Source organism: Fukomys damarensis, unplaced genomic scaffold (assembly GCF_012274545.1).
Source record: "Fukomys damarensis isolate Sample0158 unplaced genomic scaffold, DMR_v1.0_HiC HiC_scaffold_16, whole genome shotgun sequence".
Classification (NCBI taxonomy): Eukaryota; Metazoa; Chordata; class Mammalia; order Rodentia; family Bathyergidae; genus Fukomys; species Fukomys damarensis.
In genome coordinates, this window is record NW_022900928.1 from 28,208,242 (window position 1) to 28,233,374 (window position 25,133).

Below are 25,133 nucleotides of genomic sequence, written 5' to 3' on the forward strand. Positions count from 1 at the left end.
TGAGCCGGCCATTTAGATGAAGAGGGTGATAAGGCCCTGGTGTTTACAACTCAAATAAATCCTACCACAGTGGATTAGTAGGAAAAGCATTCTCTTTAGGCTCAGACCTGGTTTGAATCCAAGCTCTATCTTTCCTTGTTGTGCGACTAAGCAAGTTATTCTACCTTCACTGAGCCTCAGTTTTCTCACTTGTAAAATGGGGGTAACAATCCTATCTTAAGTGAAGATCAAGTGAGGAAGGCAGTGCCTAGCACCTATCAAGTGCTCAAAAGAAGTATTCTTGGTTTTAACAGAGTTCAGAGAAAAGGAAGGCCCACATTTAGGGAAGATGATGTGTAAATACTAAGGTTTGAAGTGGATAAATAAGATTTAAGGAAGTAATTGAGTTTGCTAATAGAGAAGGATAAACGTTCCAAACAGAAAGAACGTCAGCAGTGAGAGCTTGTGGTGAGACGTGAAAAACAGCCAACCACCGGGGATGAGGAATGATGTGTGTCTGCAGTCTTAGACAGCAAGGCTGGACAGGAAGGATGGAAGCTGCTCCAGGGCATTTGGTATCAGGCTTCATCCTGTAGGTGACGGAAAACCATGGACAACTTCTGGGCCAGGTAGAGCCATGACCCAAGCTGTGTTACTGAAAAAAGAGGATTGACCCGAAAAAGAGCATAGAAGGAAGTGACTGTCAATTGTAACTGCAGGCAGGGGATCAGCCGAGGAGAGTCCATGTGAAAAACTGAAGAATGAAAGAAAAAAGAAAACAAAAGGGAAAGGGAGAAACAGAAGGCAAAGTAAAAGAGGAACAACTAACCTATTGGAAGTACGAAGTATGAGCATTTGAGATAGGGATAAAGGAGGAGGGAGAAGCAGCCTCTGCAGGACTCTGAAAGGAATTCTAAAGAAGACAACTTGGGGTTGGAGGATGGGCAGGGGCTGTTAGATAAACCAAGGGAAGAGAAAGCTAGAGGAAAGAGGACCTGGGCAGCAGAAAAGGCAGCTGAGGTGAGGCCCTTAAACCGGCCATGAGGAAACAGGAGGCCAGTTTCTGGGGAAGCATAGAGGTAGAGTCTGATTTCAACTGTATGGAAGGTGAAGTGCAAAAAGTGAATGTAAGCGAGTTTTTCTACAAGTTTGACTGTGAAAGGGAGGGGAGAAACAAGTGGGAGGGGAGGCAAGGTCAAGAGAGGGGCAGACAGCAGGACCAGGACTGGGGGAGGTGAGTGGGGTGCCTAGGCAATATTTAAGCGGGGTCTTGCTGTCTCAGAGTGGGGCAAACGTAGTGTTGGCACTCACCTCCACCTTAGTCCCCGCCCTGGCAGACTCTCACTGCAGAGACAGGCAGTGCAATCACACTGCATGGGTTTGTGTAGCCTTGCGCCTGTTAACTTAATTTTTCTAGGTATCAGTGTCTTCCTCTGTGAAATGTGGACCGTAAGTGCACCCATTTCATGGGGCTGTTTTGATGATCAAAAATGAGAAAATGCTTGTGAAAGGACTTAGAATAGTGGCTGCTTCATGGCTACCTTATATTGATTGTTTTCAGTTATGACAATTATTAACAGGACGAGACAGGCTCGGCTATATCTATAAACTGAAAAGAAGGAGCTGGCACGGGAGGAAAGGCTGAGAGAAGAGATTCAAATATCCTAAGTGTCCCACTTCCCTACCACCTAGAGAATAAAAGCACAAAAGAAATAACTTTCTATTTCCTATCTGCTGTGCGTATGTGTACATGCTTATACGTGTACAGAAGCTGGGGTGAGAACATGGTTCTAACTCTAGGGTCTGAGTCAGGCTTTCCTTCAAATTACTATTCTCTTCAGAGAGCCAGACACAAAAATAATTCCTCAATGGAGTGATTACCCCTAATCATAATTATGCTCAGCATCATCATTCAATGATTCTGACGTGAAAGAATTTGCTTGAGTTAAGGGCCAAGGATTTAGCTCAGTGGTGCCTCCGCCTGCCTCTCAAGGTCCTCAGTTCAATCCCTGGTACCAAAAAAGAGAAAGAGTATGTTGAGTTAAAAAAAATTATATATATATTCTTATATATATTCTGATATATATTTGACATTCTGATGTCAAACCTTGCAAGAACCTACATTTTAGCCATAAGTTGCAAATGCAAATGGTAACAGGAAGGGCCAGGGGTTTAGCTCAGTGTTGTCACCTGCCTTGTAAGCATGAGGTCCCAAATTTGATAGGGGTGGGGGTGTGGGGGAGAGAGAGAGAGAGAGAGAGAGAGAGAGAGAGAGAGAGAAGACAAATAGATACAGGAGGGAGCAAGTCACAAAGGGAGCAAGTCACATGAGTGAGGAAAGCCAGATGTGAGATGTAAAGGGGGAGCGAGTGTACATGTGTCCATAGAGGAAGCTACTTTTCAGCCTTAACAATAGTGGCCATGCTTTAATGGACGCTATAAGTCAATGTTGCCAGATTTACCCATATTTTCAAGAGAAAAGAGGATACCACACCTTCCACAAAGCCTTCACTTAGCTCCCCCCACCCCTCTTTGGGTACTGGGGATTGAACCCAAGATCTTGCACATACTAGGAAAGTATTCTACCAGTTCCGAGCTACATCTCCAGCCCTCTTACCTTGAGACAGTGTCTTCCTAATTACCCACACCAGCCTCAGACTAACAATCCTGCTTCTACTTTCAGAGTAGCTGGGATTACAGCGTGCACCATCACACCTGGCCTTCACTAAATATTCTAGTGGGAAATAACTGTGCTTCTACTAAGCCCAGGAATTCTCTCTTGAGTTTCTGTTTGACAGCCAGACTGCTTTCTATCTTACAAGATTACTAAAAATCATGAAAGTCTCCTTCAGGGAACTATGGACCTCCCAGTTTGATGTCCATTTCATTGTTTCTCTTCCACTCTTGGGCTCCAGCTCATAAGAAACAGTAAAAATACGTGTGTGAGCCAAATGAGGGATATAATAGCACTGCTGGGACTCAAGAGTATAGGTATATCTGATCTATTTAGACTTCAAGTTCCAAGAGAAACCACAGTATTTATAGTATTCAACAATTTCTCTCTAATACAACACCTGACATATAACAGATTACATAAATATCTATAAAATGAATGCTGGTATCTCCTTTGGTCCAATTCAGGGCACTACGGACTTTCTGATCCCTAACCTCTCCTGCAAAGGATTGAGGCTCATGTATTCCTGTGACACCCCACGCTTCTCCTCATTCCTTTATAATTGTTTCTCCCCTCACCAACTTCTTACTTGCCATGGGGCCTATGTTTATCAGTATAGTAAGGATTGTCACTATAATCCTTCTTAGTCTGACACTTTTACAGTGCCTAGTGCAGGGCCTAGGAATCACTTAAAATATGCTGGGAAGGTTAATGGATAGGTAGATGGTTGGGGATAGATTCACAGTCAATATGTTTTTTAGGAAATCTCTCTAGTGACAACCATACCTATTTTCTGAATAAAGGAATAAGTATATAATTGGCTGGGAAATGTTAAGAGATGACTGTTGGAGAAGGCTCCAGTTAACTTATAAAATATCAGAACCTGGCTTCTGGTCTACATAGTACATACTTGATCTTTGACTTTGAGAATAGCCTCTTGGTGTCCTTTTTCTTCTGTTTCTTGACCTGTTTCTTGACCTGCAAAACAGATGTTATAATCCTTCTTAGTCTGCCACTCAGAATTCTTGAATTTTCTGAAAAATTATATTCTACTGTGAGTTTTCTGTTCCAAAATTTGGAGGCCTAAGGAAAAAATAGTACAAAAGAGCAAAGAAATAGCTGGATATAGAGAAATAGGCATAGATGAGAAGGGGTATAGGAAAACAGTCTTATGAAAATGGATTGTGCCTGGATTGTTTAAATAAGTTATGAAAAGCACAAAGCAGGGCAGAAGGGTTCACTGACATGATTACTCAAATGAAATAAATTTCTGCAGGATAAAAGTCACAAGAACAAAACTGAAAGATAAGACTCAGCCTGGGAAGATATTTACTATACCTATAACACAAAGGACACATCAAACTCAAACATACAGAACTAGACATAAGTAACCATAGAAATTTCAATTTCTTATGAAGAATATTAAGTGAGACGGTATGGATCTACAACCAAAGGGCCAAGAAAGGACATAATTCCCAGTTAACATTTTCTAGAAAGTAACCCCAAGAGAAATAAGAGTAGCTTTATAGTAGAGGGGGAAAGTCCAAGTTCCAGACTTGAGGTTGCCTTCCTAGTTAACTTCAGCAACTCTTGAAGGCTAATGTCAATGTAACTAGAACCTCCTATCTCCAAAACACATACTCACATTCTTTCTCTCATGTATACATGAACACACAGAGGCAGTAATGTTCCTCATTTACACCTGCATATATGCGCTTGTTCTATTCCTCTGACTTACTAAACTTCTTTCTTTTTTGCTTGGCTCACAGATAACTTTCCTATATTTCCCTGTTCTCAGTTTGGCCCTCCTCCTCTGTGTTACCAGCTCAGACCCACTTTTTAATGGAGGCACTCCACCACACTGTGTTAGCTATAATGGCCTATGTGTCCCTGACTGTTCTGTACCCCACCATCTCAGACTATGAGTCCCTCCAAGATCAGGCCTAGATCCTGCTTACCTATTCTCAAGCACCTCACAAAGGGCCTGGCCTACCAAATAAATTTTAATGAGTGCTAATCCAAGCCATGAACAAAGTGCTCAAGGAGAGAACTTCATATTGTCTGTGAAGAAGGAGGAAGCAAAAGTCAGGGGAGGTTTCATAGAGCAGGTGACATTAGAGCCGGGTCTTAAAATATGAGGCTGGGGATTTAGCTCAGTGAGTCTAGTGCCTGCCGCGCAAGCGCAAGGACGCGGGTTTAATCCGCCGTACAAAAAAAAAAAAAAAAAAAAATTTACAAAGGCTGAACAACAACAGCAAGAAGCTACAGGGACATCTGACCAAAGTGGCCAGCAGTTACCTCACAGAAGTCAAGAAATCTAATCTAGTCCAGAATCTAATATTCTTTAGCGATCATATTTTCACAATGAAGTCATGCCACGATAGATATTTGTCTGTTCTATTCAGGGAATGTCCTGAGTCACTAGAACAGGCCCACTACATAGTAAGCAACTAATTAACTCTTATTTTCATAATTTATGCACTTACAGGGGGTATACAGAGATTTTTAAAAAAATGCCATGCAACGGAGCTTATTACTATTGCAACGCTCTAGGTCTCTAGAATAGTGACAGGTCTACTGTGATCCATTTGTATCCCTTAGTACAGGGTCAGGCAATACTAGTGCTTAATAAATATTTGTGGGGGGGAATGAATACAATCAATTAACATATACAACACGATTACATCTTAAAATTGTAAAAGCTGAGTGCCAAAGGGAAATACCATAGCTTTTGAAGCAAAACAAAACAAAATAACCCTGACTTCAAACCAGATTCTGATACACGCTCTTTGGCTGTAAATAACTAAGTTGCTCAGTTTCTTTATCTTGTTCTAGAACTAAGTGAATGATGTATACACAGTAAATGCACGAAGGGCACTGATTGGCAAGACAGTGGGAGTTCAGTCCATTAAAGTTCTACACAAAACATGACTAATAAGACGACGACAGTCACTTGAAAAAATAATCGGGTAAGTGCCCTAAAAAGCTAGAAAGGATGAGTGAAGAGCTCTTCCCCGCCTCTTCGCAGACTGAACGTCTGGGGCGGAGGAAACTAACTCCCGCAAACTAAATTTCCAGTCACACCTGCCTCTGGCGTCGCTTCCGCCTCCGAGCAGTCCGCCGAGGCGACTTGCGGGTCAGGCAGGATGAGCACCTGCGAACCTCCCGGGGATCTCGGAGCCGCTCCACTGTGGTGTTTGCCACTATCTTCCCCACCTACTCCTTAGTAACGGGGACGCCTAAATTGGCCGTGTACTCCGCAACCGGCCATCGGAGCGTCTAACTACAAATCCCGGCAAGCCCCGCGACCACTTCCGCTAACAACCAGGCGTCAACGCGCCCGCACTACGGATTCCGATAGGCATCGCGCCTCGCGTCACATCGGCAGCTTCAGCCAATCGACTTCGGACAGGTCGGAAGGGAGGGAGACAAAGTAGCTGGCAAGATGGCGGCGGCCCTGGGCGGGAGAAGTGGCGGCGGTGGCGGTGGTGGAGCTGGCGGTGGCTCTGGTGTCGGGACAGGCAGCAGCCGCAGCGGCTTGTTGGATAAGGTAAGGAGTCGGTTCCTGGAGACAGTCGAGTCCTGGAGATGCTAGGGATGCGGCGAACCTACCTTTCCATACTCGCTCCCCTTATCTTCTATGGCCTCTTGAGGGGAAGCCCTGTCTAGCTCACCAACGTGCACTTATAGCTAACTCTCTCTACACTTCATACCCGACCTTACTGTTTAGTTTTTTTCTTCTCAGAAGTGTCCTGGTCCTTGACTCTGGATACCATAGCTTCGCGTAATTTGATTACTCTCACGTCTCAATGTGGCCAGTGCTTTTCCCTTGTGCTCGGGGTCACTGTTGAAAGTGCCCATTTCACTGACGAAGAAGCCTGAAGCCCAAATAGTTAAAAGAATTCACGCGAAGTCGGTATCCCCCAAACTCCCCACTGTTATTCTCGCGTGCTGCTACACTTTCCGAAGTGCTTCTCGTTCTTTCGTCTACTGAAGTTTCTCGGCCTTTTTATAAAGAATACATAATGAAAATATTAGAATATTGTCTTCCCTGCAGGGCTGACAAAAAGCCTTAAGATGCTTAAGAAGGCCTACTTGCCTTCTTTGCCCCTTGTTTGCCACTAAGTGCACTGCTGTCTGCTCCCTCTTGACCCTTTCCCACCCTGCCTATGAAAAAAAAATTTTAACTGTAGTCCTAGCAACAAGGACTGGGTGAGGGTGGACAACGATTCTGCTTCTAAGTTGGCATTTCTTGTTTGTTGCACAGCATCTTGGAAGAAACAGTTGCATGGAAATTGGGGTGCTACTAGTTCTCCTCTAGCTCTGTGACCTTGAAGTATGAGTGCTCTTCCTGTGTTTACTCATCTACACGTGAGGGATTGAGTTTTAAGGTACCTAAGGTCCCTTCCAGTTTTCTCCTTGTAGGGCCTTAGCTCATTTTATAAGTATTAAGCATGGTGCTTTTGACAGAATAATGTTTAGCTTAACTGAAAAGCTTTCAAACTTTCTTGTGCTTAATATATGGTAGGTGCTTAAGGAAGGAATGCATGATCTTATTGAGGGATTCATATCCAGGTCTTTTTGCTTATCTTTTTGAAAGTCACTGGTTTTTAATTATAAGGTGCTTCTCACACTTGTGATAGAAACATGTTCAGGAGGTTGGGATGATACGTTCCTTCAAGATGTGTGAGAGCCCTGGGAATTGAGAGATATTTTTGTAGACAAATCCTGCTATTTTTGCTGGGTGAGCAGTTCACAGCCTGTACTCATTCCTTCTTACTGACTGTTCTTCCTCTACTCTCCACATATATCATCAAACATTAAATTAAACATGGACCTTCTGCTGAAGCAGAGATTACAAAATACAATTTCTCTTGGTATCAATGAGGTTCACTTCCAGGACCCCCACCCCCTATACATATTTTAGTATCCAAAGAAGTTCAAGTCCCTTATATGAATGTAAGGAGACTTTCTTATCCAATATACTTTTCCTCATTACTGCTCAAATGTAATATTTGTGTATAATATATGCACATCCTGTAGTATACTGCAAGTTATCTGTACATTACATATAATAACTAGTATAATGTAAATGCTCTATGAATACATGTTATGCTGTATTCTTGGGACAGCTAAGGTTAATTAGCTTGAGATCCTCTGAGGGAATTAGTAAAGCATACTTCTGGGTATGTCTAAGTTGGTTATAGAGGTGCGACCTTGGGCTCTATATCTGGTCCCTGGCCCTGTTCCCCTTCTTTCTTCCTGGCTTCTGTGAAATGAACATCTTTGCTTTACCATGGTCTTCTGCCGTGATGTTTCTGCCTAGGAACTAGTGTGCCATGAACTGAATCCCCTGAAACAGTGAGCCAAATAAACTTCATATCCTTTAAGTTGTAGGTGTCAGGTAGTTTGTCCCAGCAATGAGAAAGGTGACTAATACAATTCTTTAGGGAATAATGGTGAGAAAAAAGAAGTTTAGGACAGATGCAGTTTTTTCCTGAATATGTATTACAGTCCATGATTGGTTGATCTGCAAATGTGCAGTCTGTGAATACAAAAGGTCAACTATTATGTATGACATCATCATGTTACTAGAACCTAGATTTGGGGATTATAAGATTTTTTACTTTGAATTATCTCCACCATTTACAAACAGGGTGAAAACTAGTAAACTCACTGAGTTTACCTTCATTATAGTTTTTTTGGGAGAATTAAATAAGACAATATACATCAACAACCTCTATACCTGGTAGTGTCCAATACAAATACATAATGGCAGGGGACTGCATCAAAATTACAATTATTGTAGAGTACTGGGAATAGCTGAATATAGGAGATAGGATATTCAGAATATTAAGTATATATAAGGAAGTGTATGGTATATTCAAATGGGTGCTTTTTACAGAGAGAGAGAGATTCTTGAGATCTAATTGGTACGATTGAGACCACCCCCTGCCCAAGGCTCATACCTGAGAGTAGAAGTTGGTCCTTATTTTGAGGAGAAGAGAGGAAAAGCATATCAGATAAAAAGTCTCCTTGAGCAAAGGTGCACAGGATGTGGTAGTGCCTGAGGTCTCTCAAGTAGTGAGTTAACTGAAAGGTTCTATAAAGAACTGTAGTGACAGATGGAGGAGGCCTTGGATTGCTCAGAGTAGGAGTAGGAAATTGTTGAAGGACTTTGAGATGATAAAAAGTAGTTATAGGAAAACTGTCCAGGTAATTTGAAAAGATAGAAATTAGAAGCTTTCTAATAAGGCTATATGCCATGCTAGTATATAGGATTTCTTGAAAAGTAAGTTTGAATTCTATGTTAAAAGCCACATGGCCTTGGGTAACTTAAAATGTTACTGAACTTGCGTTTTCCTTACAACAGTTGAACCCTAGACCCTCATATGTATTATAGAATTATAGCAAAGGTTAAGTTGTGTAGTATTGGAAACATTCGTTGTAAAGGACTATATAAAAATGGAATGACAAGATGATGAAACATAAATAACAGAAAAATTGATTAAAAGGCTTAGAGGAGCACTTGGAATATTTAAGAAGTGAGGGACAGAAGAGAAAACAAAGAGATGTTCAAGTGTTTTTCTCTTGGACAACTGTTTCAGCTTTACATTGAACTATTCATACTCCTAAATTCCTGTAGAACTTACTTCACTTAGACTGTCACTTAATAATGACATATTCTTTTGTATTGCTCCACCCACTTGTATCTAATTTCTCAGGGTTTCTCTGTAGTGATCAACAGAGAGGAAGTGCTTACAGCATTGAGTTTAGCAGAGAAAATACCACATCAGCCTTCAGAAACAGCTTTAGAGAATGGTTCCTCTAAGTGTGAAAACTGAGGTCCTGTGAAAGAGAACATGGGAAACTGTTCTAAGTGGAGTAGGATATGAATGAATAGAGAGAGTCTTGTTCTGTGGGAATGTGGGGCTGTCACCTCTAATACACTCTCTTTGATTCGTCTTGATTTTTTGTGGAAGGGATTTAATTTTATTTCTCCAGTTGTAGTTTCATTTGCTATAAAGAAATGTAATAAAGAGATGCAAATGTGTTAAACTTTCTTAAAACAGATGTAGATTTCTGCTCCTCTGAAACTGACTTTTAAGAACACAGTAGTTCTTATTTCCTGATTTTAAAAATAAGTATGCAAATTGAATCTTCTAGTCTTCATTACAGAATGACTTAATTCATTGCAGCAAATTACTTTGCCCAAAATTTATGAAGGTATTTTGTTCTACATGGCAACTGTAAAGAAAAGCTCCTTGTTTCATTTGTTTTAGCTATTAAATTGATAGGTAATGTTCAACTCTGCTTTCCTGAAGCTGTATCTAGATTATTTTTAACCTTATTCCTACATTCTGTCTTTTGGTTGGGCTGTCAGCCTGTTTTTAAACCACAGCTTTGGTATTTATAAAACACAGCTTTTAGTATATGATTGAGGATATAAGCTGTGGAGCCAAACTGGTTATCTAGCTTTGAATTCTGATTCTGCCACCTAACAGTTGTGTGTTCTTGGACAAAGTACCCACCTCTCTAGCAAAAGGACTTACCTGACATCTTTTTCACTGTAGTTTTTATTTTGAGCATTTTCACCCTTTAGTCTCACAGGATAAAGGGACCAGTGGTGGAATGTTTAAGTAACTGGTGCTGGCTCCCAAAGACCTGCAATAGTGTAAACTTCTCGGGGCCAAGCTAAGTGTAGAAGCAGCCTAGTCACTACTAACGCATAGTTTGTAACAGAGCAGAGAATCATTTTTTTGGTAGGTGCCACTAATGTATGTGTTCATAATTTAATTGATACCGTTATTCTAATGTATGCATAACTCCAGTGATAAATCCAACCACTAAACAGCAGTTGTATGCCAGTAAATTTTTTTTGCAGTATTTCTTAGCCATTTTTAACAAAAATGGTTTGAAAGTGAAAATTGAGTGTACTTCTAAGAGCTATAATCTCTCTTTAAGATACAGATTTTCTGAACTGGGATGTAAATTAAATGACAGTACACATTTTTAAAATAGACATCATTTTATTCCCAAGTTGAATTTTTTTCCTTATTTTTTGAACTTACCACTGATCTTTTCTTGCTAAATGTGTACATGTGAGAGGTAGGGGCGCATATATATTTACAAATCGAGTAAGGTCATCCTTCTGGGTCTACCATCAATTTTCATTATCTCCTTATTTTTGTTTAGAAAATTCTGTATCACAAGAAGTAAAATATACCTGTAGATCTTAAATATCTTAAACTCAGCATATACGGAGGGGTATTCTCTTTCTTTCTTCATGTGTTCTTTCTCTTGAAAAATAACAGTTCTGGTAGATAATCATCACTGTCTCTTCTCCTTTATACTCCTTGTAACTAAGTTCTGTCAGTCCTACTTCATGTTTGCTTTTCACCCCTCTGCTGCTCCTCCATTGAACATTCAGGTTCTACACTTATATCAGGCCCATCTGATGTGTTTGTCTCTGGTGTTACTCTTCTCCAGACCATCTGCCAGGTTGCCACTAAACTGACTTTAAAGAAAACAAAAAACAAATTTGATTGTTAATTCTGTTTAAAATGGTTCATTGTCTGCTTCAGAATAAAGTTCTTCAGCTTTGTAACTAATACTTCATTTCCTACTGCTTTCTCCCATTGCAGTTTAAATCTGTTTCTGAACTAGGTTAGACCAAAGAAGGGAGAGAAACATTTATTATCTTGTTCACTTTCTAAATCAGAGTGGGATACTTTCATTGACGCCACCTTCACCCTTGGTCTCCTTCATCTCCTCAGTGTGAATTGAGAAGGAACTTTTGAAGCAATCTACTGAAGTGTTTGATATCACTGCATGGCTTCTGCTTTCACTGTATTAAAATAAGACAATGGGGAATGATCATGCTACATTATACTCAATAATTTTGTTTTGCTTGGCATACCTTTATGACTAAGAATATTGTCCCTTTTTTAACCCACCCTCTCAAGGCCATAGGATGTGTACGGAACAGAAGGCTGTAATCCCCAAATCAAGTTAATTCAGAAAAATGACTTTTTACATTGGTTTTTGTTGTTTAGTTTGGTACCAGGATCAAACTTGGGACCTTGAGCTTGCGAGGCAGGTGGTGGCACCACTGAGCTAAATTCCTGGCCTCTGCATTGTTTACATATCCTTCAAACCTGGGTTGTGTTAAATATCCTTTATAACACTTTAAAAGTGGGATTCTTGATGTCATACATGCAGTGAAATCTCCTTGTAGAACTTTTTATTCAAATGTGCAGTGGAGAATTGTAAATGAAATGAGTCTTCAGTGTTCTATCAAAGTCATCACATGCCTTTCTCTGAACTGGGTAGCCAGCCGCATTTGGCATCAAGTATACTGTTTTGATCGATGGTTCCCTGCTTCTTCTGTTGGTAGTGTAGGGAAGTGATTTTTTAAAAATTGTTTTGAGTGTGTTTGCAATTGATTTTAAATTAAGGAAAAAGGGAAATTCAAAGTTTTTTTTAATATTCTTCGGGTTTTGTGAGCATATTCAGTTCTTTTTAGGTTATTCATATTAATTGGAGCTTGGTAGGAATCAAGGTACCTTGTATAACTGTCACTTTAGGGATCTCTGCTTCAAGTTCTTTGTTTCTAGTTATTTTGTTGTTGTTTGATGGTTAATAATTCCTTATATTTATAAGTATTGTGAAATAGTGAAGAAACATGAGTTCTAACAATTATGAAAGCTTGATTGAGTCTTGGCTTTACCACTTCTAGTGTACACATTTGGCAAGTTTTTTAAACCCTTGTTCTACCTGTAAAAGGTAGTAACTGTGGGATTACATTAGGTAGTGTATATAAATAGCACAATGTATAGCACATGTTTGCATTCAAGGGAAAGTAGTTATTCCTGGAAAATAGGTAGGATGCCTGTTTTTCATTCTGTAAAGAAATTCTTGAACAGGTCCGAGGATTTAGCTCAGTGATTCCGCCACCTGCCTCACAAGCCCAAAGACCAGAGTTCCTGTCCCCGCCAAAAAGAAATTCTTAAACAAAAACAAAGTGAGATAAGTTTAGCCATGTATACATTTGGTTAACTTAAGCTAGAAGTTGACAGTTTAGAAATCTTTTCCCTTTTTCTTCCAAGTGTTCATACAGTTTATCAAAATTAATAGTCACTGATATTATTTCTTTGGCTCAGAGAAGACAAAAAAAATGGGTTGTTTCTGTTACCTAGCAGGGAAGACAAAACATGATGTAGTTTATTATATAGTTTTAAATTAATAGCAGCTCAGTATAGAGGCCTTGGGTTCAAGCTCCAGCACAATGGGGAAAAAAGTTCAAACTTTTGAGGAGACACTGTATTCATGTATGAGGGTAGAGTTAAAGGACATTTTCCGTTTTTAGACTTGTAAGATCTCTAAATTTATTTCCCATGTTCCTTTTTCAAGGATACCACTAAAAGATATACTTCACCAGATCAAGGGATTAGTTAATCTAGGAAAGAGAAATCCTGTCTAGAAAAAGGGGGTCTAGTTCGAGGAGGATTAAGGTAACCCCAACATCATAGTAAAAGGTCAAAGATGACACTTATGCAGCAGGCCTGAAAAACAGCCAAGTCTGAAGTCTCCAAGAGAGGTTTCTCTAAGAAGATGAATTCCCAGAATGCTGAATGTGTTTGTGTATATTGATAGGAGATTTAAATACTTGTAGAACTTGGAAATAAAAGTAATGAATATACTGTTTGATTAAAAACAACAACATAAAAAATCCTATGTAGAAAGTAAAAAGTTTTTCTGGTATACTAAAGATTCATTTGTGAGTAGCATTTATGGTTATAATGTGAACTTCAACCAAATCATGATCTAACCAAAATTAAGGTATTATATAGGACCAGATCAATACTAATCTATAACTATTTAAAAAGCTTGAGAGAAGCAGGGGAAAAAGCGTGGCAGTTGGTAAAACAGCTAAATCTCACCTTTCCTAGGAAGAAGTCAATATGTGAAAAACTGAAAAGAAATAACAGTATCAATTTTTTGAAAAGAGATACTGGGCTGGGGATTTAGCTCAATGGTTCTGCTGCCTACCTCGTAAGCATTAGGACCAAAGTTCAATCCCCAGTACAAAAAAAAAAAAAAAAGAGATACAGAGGTAATCAAAACATGAGCTAAAGGAAATGAAAATAGTTGCCCCTCTTCTGAGAGTAGGAAGTGACCATGCTAGGCGCTTAAGGAAAAGCAGGGACTGCCTTTTTTTTTTTTAATTCAATTCATGTGACTTATTCTTCTAACTGTATGTATATGATCTTGGTACAGATAATAACTAAGTAAATACATTTGTCTAAGTCACTTTGTTGTAGCTGAGACAGAATACTCAACAATCACAACTTGAAGGAGGAGAGACTAATCTTGACTTATGGTTACAGTCACTCATTGGCTGGCTGCAAGGCAAAAATGGCATGGTGGAAGGGCCTGGTTAGAGGAAAACTGCTCATCACATGGCAGCCAAGAAGCAGAGGGAGAAAGGATCTGGAGAAGGAGATAATGCCCTTCTAGATCACAACCCCAGTGACCTGCCTCTTCCAGGCCTCGCTTCCTAACATCACATTCAGCTATGGTGACGCCTTGATCCAGTCACCTTCTAGAAGCCCTGCCTCTGCACACATGAGCTTTTGAGGGGGGGCATTCTTTTTTTTTCCACTTAAATTCTTTTATTGGTACATTTTAGAGATACAGTACATTCACATTTATCATTGGGAACTTGTACCTTTACATGATGTATCTTGGTTCTTATTTTTTCAGGGGGGTCATTCTTGATCTAAACCATAACATTATACAATTGGTGATTGTCCCAGAATGCTTTTATCTATAATATGCCAGAAAGAATGAGAAGAGGAATTGTGTATTAAATTATAGCATCTGATATATCTTATAGTTGGCAATACAGTATTACCCATATCTAGGGTCCCCAAGAATACCGAGACTAATGATTTGCTAGAAGGACTCATAGGACTCAGCATATAGTGCTAGGAATGGATAAGATTTATTATAGCAGAAGGATACAAAGCAATATCAGCAAAGGGAAAAGCTGTATGGGATGAAGTCCAGAAGAAACTAAGTACAACATTCTGAGTCCTCTGCCTTTGGAGTCCCTTAGGAATGTTTAATTCCTCAGCAGAGAGTTGTGGCAGAACATATGAAGTGTCTTCTAAGGGAAGCTTGTTAGGGGACTCAGTGCCTGCTTTTCTTCAGGGCTGGCTAAACTAAGCACCTTCTGCCTAGCTGTGCCAGACTCTCAAAGGACAAGGTGTTCAGCATAAATCACATGGTTTATACAAACAGTTTAGGCAAATTAACTCTAATTGCTTAGAGAATATTATATATTAGTGTTGGGAACTGTTAAACAGATTTCAGCCAAGGACCATCTTTGCAAGCCAGTTTTTTGAAGGTAATAATCTTATTCATAAATTAACTCATTTCTGCGTACTGCCCTTTGAAATAATTTAACCTGTGAAGTCAATATAAAATATTTTATTAACCTTTGCTCTTTTTGTTCATTTGTTTTGGGTTTGTTTGTTTGTTTTTTGGCTTTGTCTTTTTATTGAATTTTCTACTTGGTTTTAAGCAAGGTGAAAGTGAGGGGTAAAAGAGTTTCTGAAATACCCTGAATAGCAGCAAAGAGAACATGAGTAACATATGTTTCAGTTGAGCAGTTTTTGAGATTGATGGGAAATAGCAATCAGAAAAATAAGCATCTATTGTCAGTGCCCCCTGCCCCTTTTCAGGTATTTTTCCCTCCTATATCAGAGATAGCGTTTGCTTTGAAATGGGCTAGGTGTTTCATTATATATAAAGTAGATGTTTCTATCTCTTCAGAAATTAAATTACAACCTTATAATTTATATGTCACTGAAAATGTTCTTGCTCCACATATTGAAGATAGCTTTAAGGTGTCAGACAATGGAATTATAGCTGAGGCTATATCAGCATGTTCTATAATGCCTCCTTCTGTGTTTTATTCAATTTCTTCTTGATTCAATTTGTATTTTTAAAACTAGATGTCATGTTGGGCCAGGGATTTAGTTCATTGGCACTGCCACCTGCCTTGCAAGGGCAAGGTCATGAGTTCGATCCCTACTACCCCACCCCCGCAAAAAATACAAAACTAAGTGTCATGTTTGATTTGTAGGCTGGCAAGTTGTAAGACTCAGTATTACAAAATGCTACCATGAGTAATTTTGTCAAAGAAAAATGATAAGGTACGAAAGAAAAAAAATGTGATTTACTTGTGGTTTTATTCTTAGGAAATTTTAGTTTTTCTTTTTTGTGTAAAGAATTACAATTCCCTCAAATGTCCCCCCAAAAGTTTGAGGAGGTATGTTTTCTAAATCCATTTTAAAGTCAATTAAAAAATTTTTTTTTAAATTTTTACAGTACCGGGGGTTGAACTTAGGACCTTGCGCTTGCAAGGCAGGCTGGTGTCACTGAGCTTGATCCCTGGCTCGAAAGTCAGTTGAATTTTAAATTGTCTGCTGGTTGGTTGTTTTTATACGAAAGTTGTAAAATGAAAACAAATATCAAAGGAGACCCTCTCCTGTTTTGTTAATTTCTGTAAATTCCTATATCTGTATTCCTTGAGTTTTGTGTTCCAGAATGAAACAATGAAAATAGGATTCTTTTCTGTATTCTCATTTGGGTAAAATGAGGATGGTTTGCAGATATAATCTTTAGCCCTTCTAAATATTCTTGTTCTGAGCTTAAAGAGTTTGACTTTTCTGCATGGAGATTGGCAATATCATGTGACTACCACCTGATTCTAGTGACCTAATCTCCTTCAACCTCATTTTTATTTTGTTTTCTAGCTCTCTAACGTCAGAAGATAAAGAATAAATGCTGCTGGTCTTGATAGTACGTGCCTGTAATCCCAGCACTCAGAAGACTGTGGCAGGAAGATCTTCACAAGTTCAAGGCCAGCCTGGGCTACATAGTGAGTTCAAGGCCAGCCTGAGCTACACAGTGAGACCCTGTCTCAAAAAACAAAAAAGAATAAATGCTATATGTAGTTGAGAATGCTTTCAAAAAATAGCTCACTTTCAGTAAGATGCTACATTTCATGATGTACAGCTTTTCTGTTTGCTTTACAGTGGAAGATTGATGATAAACCTGTAAAAATTGACAAATGGGATGGATCTGCTGTGAAAAATTCTTTAGATGATTCTGCCAAAAAGGTACTTTCTTGAAGAGTCATCCATGAGCACGTATAGAGATGACGGATTATCTTCCTGGGATCTTTTCTCCTATTACTAGACTTGGAATGACTTTAGTATTCAGGTTAGAAATTGAGCTAGACAGCAATTTCTAAAATTCTCTCAATAAGTAGGAGGAATTGCGTTAAAATATAAATGTAAGCTACCTCAAGAAAGTTGAGATTAATTATGTCAGAACACAAAAGGTTAGAAAAGATAGGATACTCACCTGTGATTAGTCATCTCTTCATTTGAAAAGGAAAAAGAAAATTCTAGCTGTATCTATGAGAAAAGTTGAGAGTTTTAAAAATTTCACATAAGGAACTGATGAAATATTTCTCTGAGCTCTTTTATTAACAGCATGAGTCTTTGCTTAGAGTGATAAAATACTAACTGGAGAGAATTATTTGTCCACTTATGTAATTCTTGATAGAATTTTTATTGTAGAAGTCAAGATACCAGTGGGTATAGGAAAGAAGCATTCCTCTTAGCTTGATTCCTTATTCTTCTTTCTAGGTACTCCTGGAAAAGTACAAATATGTGGAGAATTTTGGCCTAATCGACGGTCGCCTCACCATCTGTACCATCTCCTGTTTCTTTGCTATAGTGGCTTTGATTTGGGATTATATGCACCCTTTTCCAGAGTCTAAGCCAGTTTTGGCTTTGTGTGTCATATTATATCCTTAATGCTTAGGTTTTCTCATACGTCTTTGAAATTTCTACTGATACTTCTCCCCATGAAAACTTTATTTTAAGGCCTTTTGCTCTTAGAATTTAACATAATGAGCTGTGGGCATCTAAATTCACATGGTGCTGTTCCTATTTTATGTTTACTAGGTTTTTTAAAATCTGTAATTCACTTTAGTTATTGTAGAGGTTATGATAATATGAACACTTAATAACAAAGCACATAGTATCATTGAGGCCTGGCCCTTTTCACTTCTAGCCCAGAACTTTTCCCATTTGACCAGCCTGTTTGAAGCCACTCATTCTAGGATATTAGAAGAGCATTAGAGTTTGAAGATTTCATATCTGTGTCAAGCGTCCTTGAAGCTGAGGGGCTAGACTAAAGACACTGAGCATAAGTTGTAAGTTTGGCTTCTGTTATGGTAGAATTAAGAACCTTTTCTGGAGCTTGAAATCCAGGATGTTTGTGACCTGGTGCCAACTCTTTTGAAACTCTCAGAATATAAATATGGGTAATACACATTCAGAATTATCATAAAGATTAAATGAGATATTTTGTAATGCATTTGGTATATAATACAATTTCCAACATAAAATGTTTTAAGATTTTCCAGCTGTATGAAGGTATGAAAGAGGTCTTTACTTTTATTGTAGTGTTTAGTGAATTAATGAGATATTCAGCACATTATTATAAAATAGGCATTGTGTTAGGTGATTTTGCCCAACTGTAGGCTAATGTAAGTATTCTGACACACTCAAGTCTGACTAGGGTAAACTATGATGTTTGCTAGGTTAGGCTTATTAATGAATTTACACTGAGTTTGTAATCCCATTGCAAATCTGGAAGAATTTCCTCTTCTTTTTCTGGTAAATGTGGATGGTTGTCACTTAACCTAGCTTGTTTTTTTCTGAAAGGGTTGAATACATAGAATTCACATTATTACTCTTATTACAAAAATTAACAGTTGTTTTATTACGAGTCCATTTGTGCATACTTTATAGTCTCTCTGTGCATTCTGCTTTGCACTTTACTTTTAATTTAAATGTAATTGGTATCTTCACATAAATTAGTACATGCATCTCTACTAATAGTTACATCTTGCTAGTGTCTGCTGTGTGCCAACACTGTTAAGAGTTGTTTAAAACAAATCATTAAACAATATAGCCATAAGAAATTCTGCCTTTAGAGACAGTTAACAAACCATGTAATAAAGCAGATCTTGGTCAAAAATAGTATTATCCAAATTGATGCCCCATCATAGTCCCTAGAATTGACATCAAGTGATCCTTGACTCCTTTTAGTTGTCATATTAATCTTTGCAATATGAAGTTTTCACTATTAAGGCAATTCAGAAAGATATGCCATAGGTTCTGGAGATGGTTCCCAAGGCAGTTCCAAAGTGATTTGGACAATGACAACAGCATCATCACAAACCTATGGTCTTCTGGGAGAACTACTTTGATATTAGTTTGGTTATCTTTGTTTAAAACAAAGGAAGATCTCATAAGCACATCAGTTTTCTATGTAATAGTAGTGACTGCTATTATAAATGCCTTCTTTGTACTAAACTGTATTTAAGCCTCAGAACATCTCTAAAATGTCAGTAATATTTCCAGTTAGAGGTAAGGATACTTGAGGTAGAAAGTAATTTGTCACAGTTACACTGGTTAAAGGCCAAGATTCGCATGTAGGATTTAACTCACTCTAAAGTCCATATGCTTTGTAGTATACTTTGTCTCTCTTGTTAATAAAATTTAAAATGTACAGTATACATAAAACTCCCAGGTGAGCCAGTTTTTGGCTCCAATGTGAGAGTGCTGTCAAAAGCTGAATGTAATGAATCTATACTAATACGGGAAGTAACTGAACATGTAGTAAACTATTTTGAAGTCAGCTTTCTTGTAATAACTCTTGAAATTGGTTGCATGTGGTCAAGTCCACTGTGATGATTGTGTTTTTTAGTAGAGAAATTATCACAACTTATAACAAAACTTTGACAAACTAGTGACAGGATCTTACATCTGTTGTCCTCCAACATAAAAGATGAGAGCTAGTTTGCCCCTTGTTCCTTTTCTCCTCCTTTTAGAGGTATTTGAATAATTAACCAGAGACAGTTTTTCTTCTCTTGGTGCATACACATAAAGATGAAAATGAAATAGCTAAATTTTCAGTGTTTTTGTAGTAGCAGAAAACGTACTGTTTTCTTCAGGGCTGTCATGAAATTTTTCATGGCTCTTACTTGTCACATTTTTACTTCTCTTTTGTTTGCATGTTTGTGTTTTCACCTTAACTTTCTTTGAACCTATTTTGTGATGATGGGGATTCTAACCATTTATACCTCATATAAGGAGAAGAGCATCTTTCTTGTGGCTCACAGGAAAGATCCTACAGGGATGGATCCCGATGATATTTGGCAACTGTCTTCCAGTCTCAAAAGGTAACAGTTGTTCTTCCAGATTCTTAAATCCTGGAGTTGGATTTGCTTGGGAGGTGGTCATTATTAACAACAAACTATCGTGTGCATATTCTGTGCAGATTATAGTGTTAGTCATGTAAAATGAAGGAAAAGGTGTGAATTACTTAGGAGGTTTATTCTAGCACTGTAATTATAAGATTGCATTATCACAGCAATGCTCTGAGGAAGAACCTTGGGAGAAAATAGCACTTTGGTGGAAGAACAAAGAATGACTTTCTTCCTTGTGTCCAGTTAACAAAGGACAAAAGTGTAAGGTCAGTTATCTTTGAAGAACTCCTATTTAGCTTCAGTGTCTTCTTTGATCCTGACTCCATTATCAATGTAGTCAAGAAAAAACATAATCCAAAAAGCAAAAACAAAAAATAATAATCCAGAATCAATTTCTGACTGGTAGTAGGTATAACTTCATGCGTCTTATCCGAAATTGTAGCTACCTAAGACTCAGTTATATATTCCTGTCCAGTCTGTTCCTAGTTATATGACATTTGGTATATCATGTAAAGTATCTGAACTTTAAGGGGCTGGGATATGATATAGCGCAGCACTTGCCTAGGATGCCAGGGGCCCTGGGTTCAACCCCCAGTGCTGCCAAGTAATAATAACAAAGATTCAGAGTTATTGGGAACATGAGATAGCAGTTACAATACAACAAACATCTGCTGAACATTTGCTGTATTGGGTATTGTGTATATTGCTGTATATTGGGTATTGTGCTGAATACATGATCTCTAAAACTAAAAATACCAATTTTATAGATACAAACACAGGCCCAAAATGTTGAATTAATTTTTGTAACACCAAACAGCTCAACAATGGTAGAGTAGGAAGTCCAAATTTGAGCCTAGAATTTAGTCACTAACTAAAAACACATGGAATACTTCCTAGCATGTAGTAGGTCCTCAGTAATTATCATCTGTATAAAGCTAACTAATACAGCATCATCATCTTTGCACTTCACTCTGTTCACATTGCTCACTTTCTGTTTTTCACGTATTTGGGGCATATTTCTGCATCAGGGCTTTTGGATTTTTTCCTCTCCCTGGAAGACACTTTGCCCAGATAACTTACTCTCTTTTTTAAGGGTTCTGTTCAAGCATTTACTTAGTGAAATCTTTCCTGTTTACCATATGTAAAAGAACATCTTTTTCTGTTATTGTTTGTTTTCCTGTCTCTTATGGACACTAAAATGAAAGTTACTAAAGCCAGACATTTTTTTTGGCCGTTCCTTGCTTTTTTTTGAGACAGGGTCTCCCTATATAGTTAAGGCTAGTCTTGAACTCACTGTACAGCTCAGGCTGGCCTCAAACTTGCAGTGATCCTCCTACCTCAGCCTCCCAAGTGCTGGAATTACAGGCATGAGCCACCATGCTCGCTTGGCCACTGCTATATATCTAAAACTGCCTGACACGTAAAGGGTGAGGCTCAGTAAATATTTGAATTAACTAATAATTTTCTAAAATCCATCAGATTGCAATTCCTGAAATGTTCTGCCATCGAAGCAATGTGTAACTGCCAATAAAACTGGCCTCAGAAATCCAAGTTATTGTGATGAGAATTAGCAGTAAGTGGTCAGAGGTTGAGTAATTTCTTGAGGTGTCAAAAGTAGTTCAGGGGCCTTCACTACTAGTTGTCTAAGTTGGAGGTTATTCCCTAGACCAGCAATTTATTAAAGGGCTGTGATTTTTGAACACTAATTAATGCTCAGAAACCATTCTAACCATGATAGTAATCTTAAAAGTAAGTAGGAGCTTCCCTATTTAATGCTGAAATACAAGCTCAAGGAAATGCTTTATCTAAAGAGAATTTTTGCACAGTAATTCACAAAATGTGCCTTCATAAATGGTGATAGAAACAGGTGATGAGAGTATGTCAGCCTACCAGAAGTTGGTATCATTAAATGTTCTTGAATGGGTGGAAAGAGTAAGGCCTAGGGCCAGGGATTTAGCTCAGTGGTGCTGCCACCTGCCTCAAGTGCAAGGACCCGAGTTCGATCTTCAATACCAAAAAAAAAAAAAAAGAAAATGCCTTTAGGGAACCTTAGGATGTCATTAAGGAATCTCTAGAGTTCATGTAAGAAAGCTGTGGATATTGAATTGGGGTCAGAGTGGAACCTCGGACTTGTTGTTTACAGATTATAAGGGCTAAAGAGTTCTGGAATTGGGGAGCCTTCTTGAAAGCAGTGGTTCTTCACTCATAAAATTGTGATTTCCTGTTATGTGCCAAGCTAAGATTAGAAAACAAGACAAAAATCCTTACTCTCTAGAGTTCATGTAAGAAAGCTGTGGATATTGAATTGGGGTCAGAGTGGAACCTCGGACTTGTTGTTTACAGATTATAAGGGCTAAAGCATTCTGGAATTGGGGAGCCTTCTTGAAAGCAGTGGTTCTTCACTCATAAAATTGTGATTTCCTGTTATGTGCCAAGCTAAGATTAGAAAACAAGACAAAAATCCTTACTCTCAGTAACCTCCTAGTCTGGTGAAGGACACATACACAAATATTTCAGTAATATTGCATTGATATCATGGGAGGATATCAATAAACCTGGTATGTAATAGGTATGCAGTATTTGATTTGAATATTGATTGATGGTTCTTTGAAAGACAAAGGAGACACATGTAACCCAGAATGGGAGGCATTCCCAGAAAAAAATTATGCCCAAATATATTCTTAACAGACATGAACTAGCCAGGTGAGATAGGAAAAAAGAGCCTGTTAGATTCTTCTAGCATGACCAGTGCCAGATCCAGAGGTGAGAGAAGATGGTTTATATGGCTTGCCAGTCTAAGACATGGTAAGAGATATGCTTTTAATTAAAGCAGGAAAGATGTGTCCACACTTAAGAATCAGAATTGTATCTCAAAGATGGTTAGAACCCTGGGTGATTGTTTCAAAAAAAAAGTGTGTGTTCCTTATATCCCCAGTGCCCAGTGTATCCCAGGCCTTTGGAAATACTTGGTGCTGTATTGTTATTGGTTGAATCTCTGTTTGGTTTTTTATTTGTTATCTTTACTCTGGTGCTTAGGTTTGATGACAAATACACCCTGAAGCTGACCTTCATCAGTGGGAGAACAAAGCAGCAGCGGGAAGCCGAGTTTACCAAGTCCATTGCAAAGTTTTTTGACCATAGTGGGACACTGGTCATGGATGCATATGAACCTGAAATATCCAGGCTCCATGATAGTCTGGCTGCAGAAAGAAAAACAAAATAGCTAATTCTAAGAGCAGTCCTCTTTGTGTTGGATCATGCTGAATTACTGGGTGGGTAGGGTGAAGAAACAGAACTTAAAATGAGTAAAATAAGAATTGTTAAAAACATCCCTGTTTTGTCTTGAAATTTTAGTCCATTCTGGATAGGTAGGATTTTCTAGTGCAGATATGAGACGTAGTTCTGGTGTCTAGCTGTAGCTTCCTTAGTCTGCTGTGTTGTTTTGATTTGCTTTTCTGGAAAGGCATTTTTTCTGGAAGCTATCTAGAATTTTCCTGTCATACCTAGCACTATTTTACATAGTATAGCTTTGTGCCATGCAACATTTAAAGACTCAGTTTTCTAAAATTATTAACCTGTTAACTTTATGTTAATTCCTGTTTCAGCAACTGTTTCCCTAAAGAATTCAGGATACAACTTGTGTATGACAGCTTTCTGTTACCACACCATTTTTGTGGGTGTGTATATGTCTGACTTGGGGAAAATTTTTTTAAAAAGCTTTTCAATTTGTTTAAAACAAATTTGCCTGTCACATTTTGTGCACTTAACCAATTAAAGAAACCAGTGACATTTTTAATTTTGTTTTGTCTGTGTTTTCCACTGGTATATCCCTGTTGATTTGTTCATGCCTTTTATTAACTACCATTTTCTAAAATGTTTTTTCAATAAAAGGAAAGATGTGAAAAAAGTCATAGTCTTGATGGAAGGAACAGAGCAGCAAGTATTACAGATTTTACTATTACCATAGGTGTTTTTTAGTCTCTAGGCTGCTTCACTATTCAAAGGCCCCTGAGAACCTTAGCTAAGGACCTAATCATAACACTCAGTACTTCGTTCCTACCCCATAATTTACATGTATTAACTCATTAATGCTCACAGCAACTCTAAAAGGTAGGTGCTATGATTATCCCCACTTCACAGATGAGGAAGAAGAGACATGTAAGTTGAATAACCTGTTACATAGCTAATGCTAGTATGGGGATTTAAACCTGGGTAGTCTAATCCCAGAGTCTTATGTTCCCGCAAACAACACAGCAGCATCTTTTCTAGTATTTCCTAGCATGACAGGTGTCAGATACAGAGGTGAGAGAAGATGGTTTACATGGCTTTTCTGGTAGGAGAAGAACAAGGCACTTGCCCAGATCCTGTGACATTTAGAAATGTTGTCCCTCCAGCCCTGCAAAAGTACATTTCCAGCTGAGCATAATATCCAAAACTGTTCAGCTTGTTTAAAATAATTACCCTTATATCATTTTCCTGTTGGAGTTGCAAGTGCCCTGTCTAGCATGACTCAGTGGAAGATTGTTGAGCAACACTGGATTGGAAATTGAAGCCTTGGATTCTGTACTGTACCTTCACTCCTGTAATCCTTGGATAAGTCATGGAATTCTCTGAGCTTCTAGTTTCCTTTTTAAATTTTTTTAAGGTGATAATTCCAACCCTGTGAACCACTTAAAACTTTTGAAAGTATGTAATCAGATAATTATACTTTTACAATAGAGGAGTTACTGTTAGACACGAGTTTCAAGGCTTGTGGATATAGACAGTGAATAACCCTCTCCATTATGACTGCTTGGAGTTCTTTGATAACTGCTGTATCTTTCTCTTTACATATACAAACTTTTTTAAATAAAAATTCCAATTTTGTTGCTATATGTCCTGTGGGTTTTTTGTTTTTGTTTTTTTTTTAATTTTATTAAGATGGGTGTTCAAGGTCCAGGGATTTAGCTCAGTGGCACCGTGCTTGCCTTGCGAGTGCAAGGTCCTGAGTTTGATCCCCAGTACAGCAAAAAAAAAAAAAAAAGTTGGGGGTTCACCTATGTTGTCAGGCTGATCTCAAACTCATGCACTGAAGTGAGCCTCCCTCCTCAGCCCCTACCCCAGTAGTTGGGACTATCA

General features: G+C 38.4%; 2 protein-coding genes across 6 annotated transcripts in view; one reads left to right on the top strand and one right to left on the bottom strand.

Moving 5' to 3' along the window:
* The window catches only part of Xrra1 (X-ray radiation resistance associated 1), a 68,140-nt gene extending 62,168 nt beyond the window's left edge, over nt 1–5,972 (bottom strand). For 4 of the 5 annotated variants that reach the window (XM_010603289.2, XM_010603288.2, XM_019204395.2 and 1 more), the window contains exons 1-2: nt 5,738–5,972; nt 3,564–3,631 (exon numbers count right to left, since the gene is read on the bottom strand). The gene's annotated coding sequence lies outside the window, so the exon portion shown is untranslated. The remainder of the gene's footprint in view (nt 1–3,563; nt 3,632–5,737) is intronic. The other variant, XM_033764215.1, reaches the window with a different exon arrangement.
* A 71-nt stretch (nt 5,973–6,043) lies between these two features.
* Spcs2 (signal peptidase complex subunit 2) lies at nt 6,044–24,289 on the top strand. The gene is made up of 5 exons (XM_010603286.3): nt 6,044–6,203; nt 16,762–16,845; nt 17,380–17,540; nt 19,854–19,988; nt 23,052–24,289. The coding sequence occupies exons 1-5, from the start codon at nt 6,099–6,101 to the stop codon at nt 23,236–23,238; spliced, it is 672 nt and encodes a 223-aa protein (XP_010601588.1). The 5' UTR covers nt 6,044–6,098; the 3' UTR covers nt 23,239–24,289.
* The last annotated feature ends 844 nt before the right edge of the window (nt 24,290–25,133 follow it).

Excerpts from the sequence above, each read along its gene's own strand:
- Spcs2 (XM_010603286.3), top strand. The coding sequence starts at position 6,099 with ATGGCGGCGGCCCTGGGCGGGAGAAGTGGCGGCGGTGGCGGTGGTGGA. Across the intron at positions 16,846-17,379 it reads TAGATGATTCTGCCAAAAAG|GTACTCCTGGAAAAGTACAA; the intron begins GTACTTTCTTGA and ends TCTTCTTTCTAG. Across the intron at positions 19,989-23,051 it reads CTGTCTTCCAGTCTCAAAAG|GTTTGATGACAAATACACCC; the intron begins GTAACAGTTGTT and ends TCTGGTGCTTAG.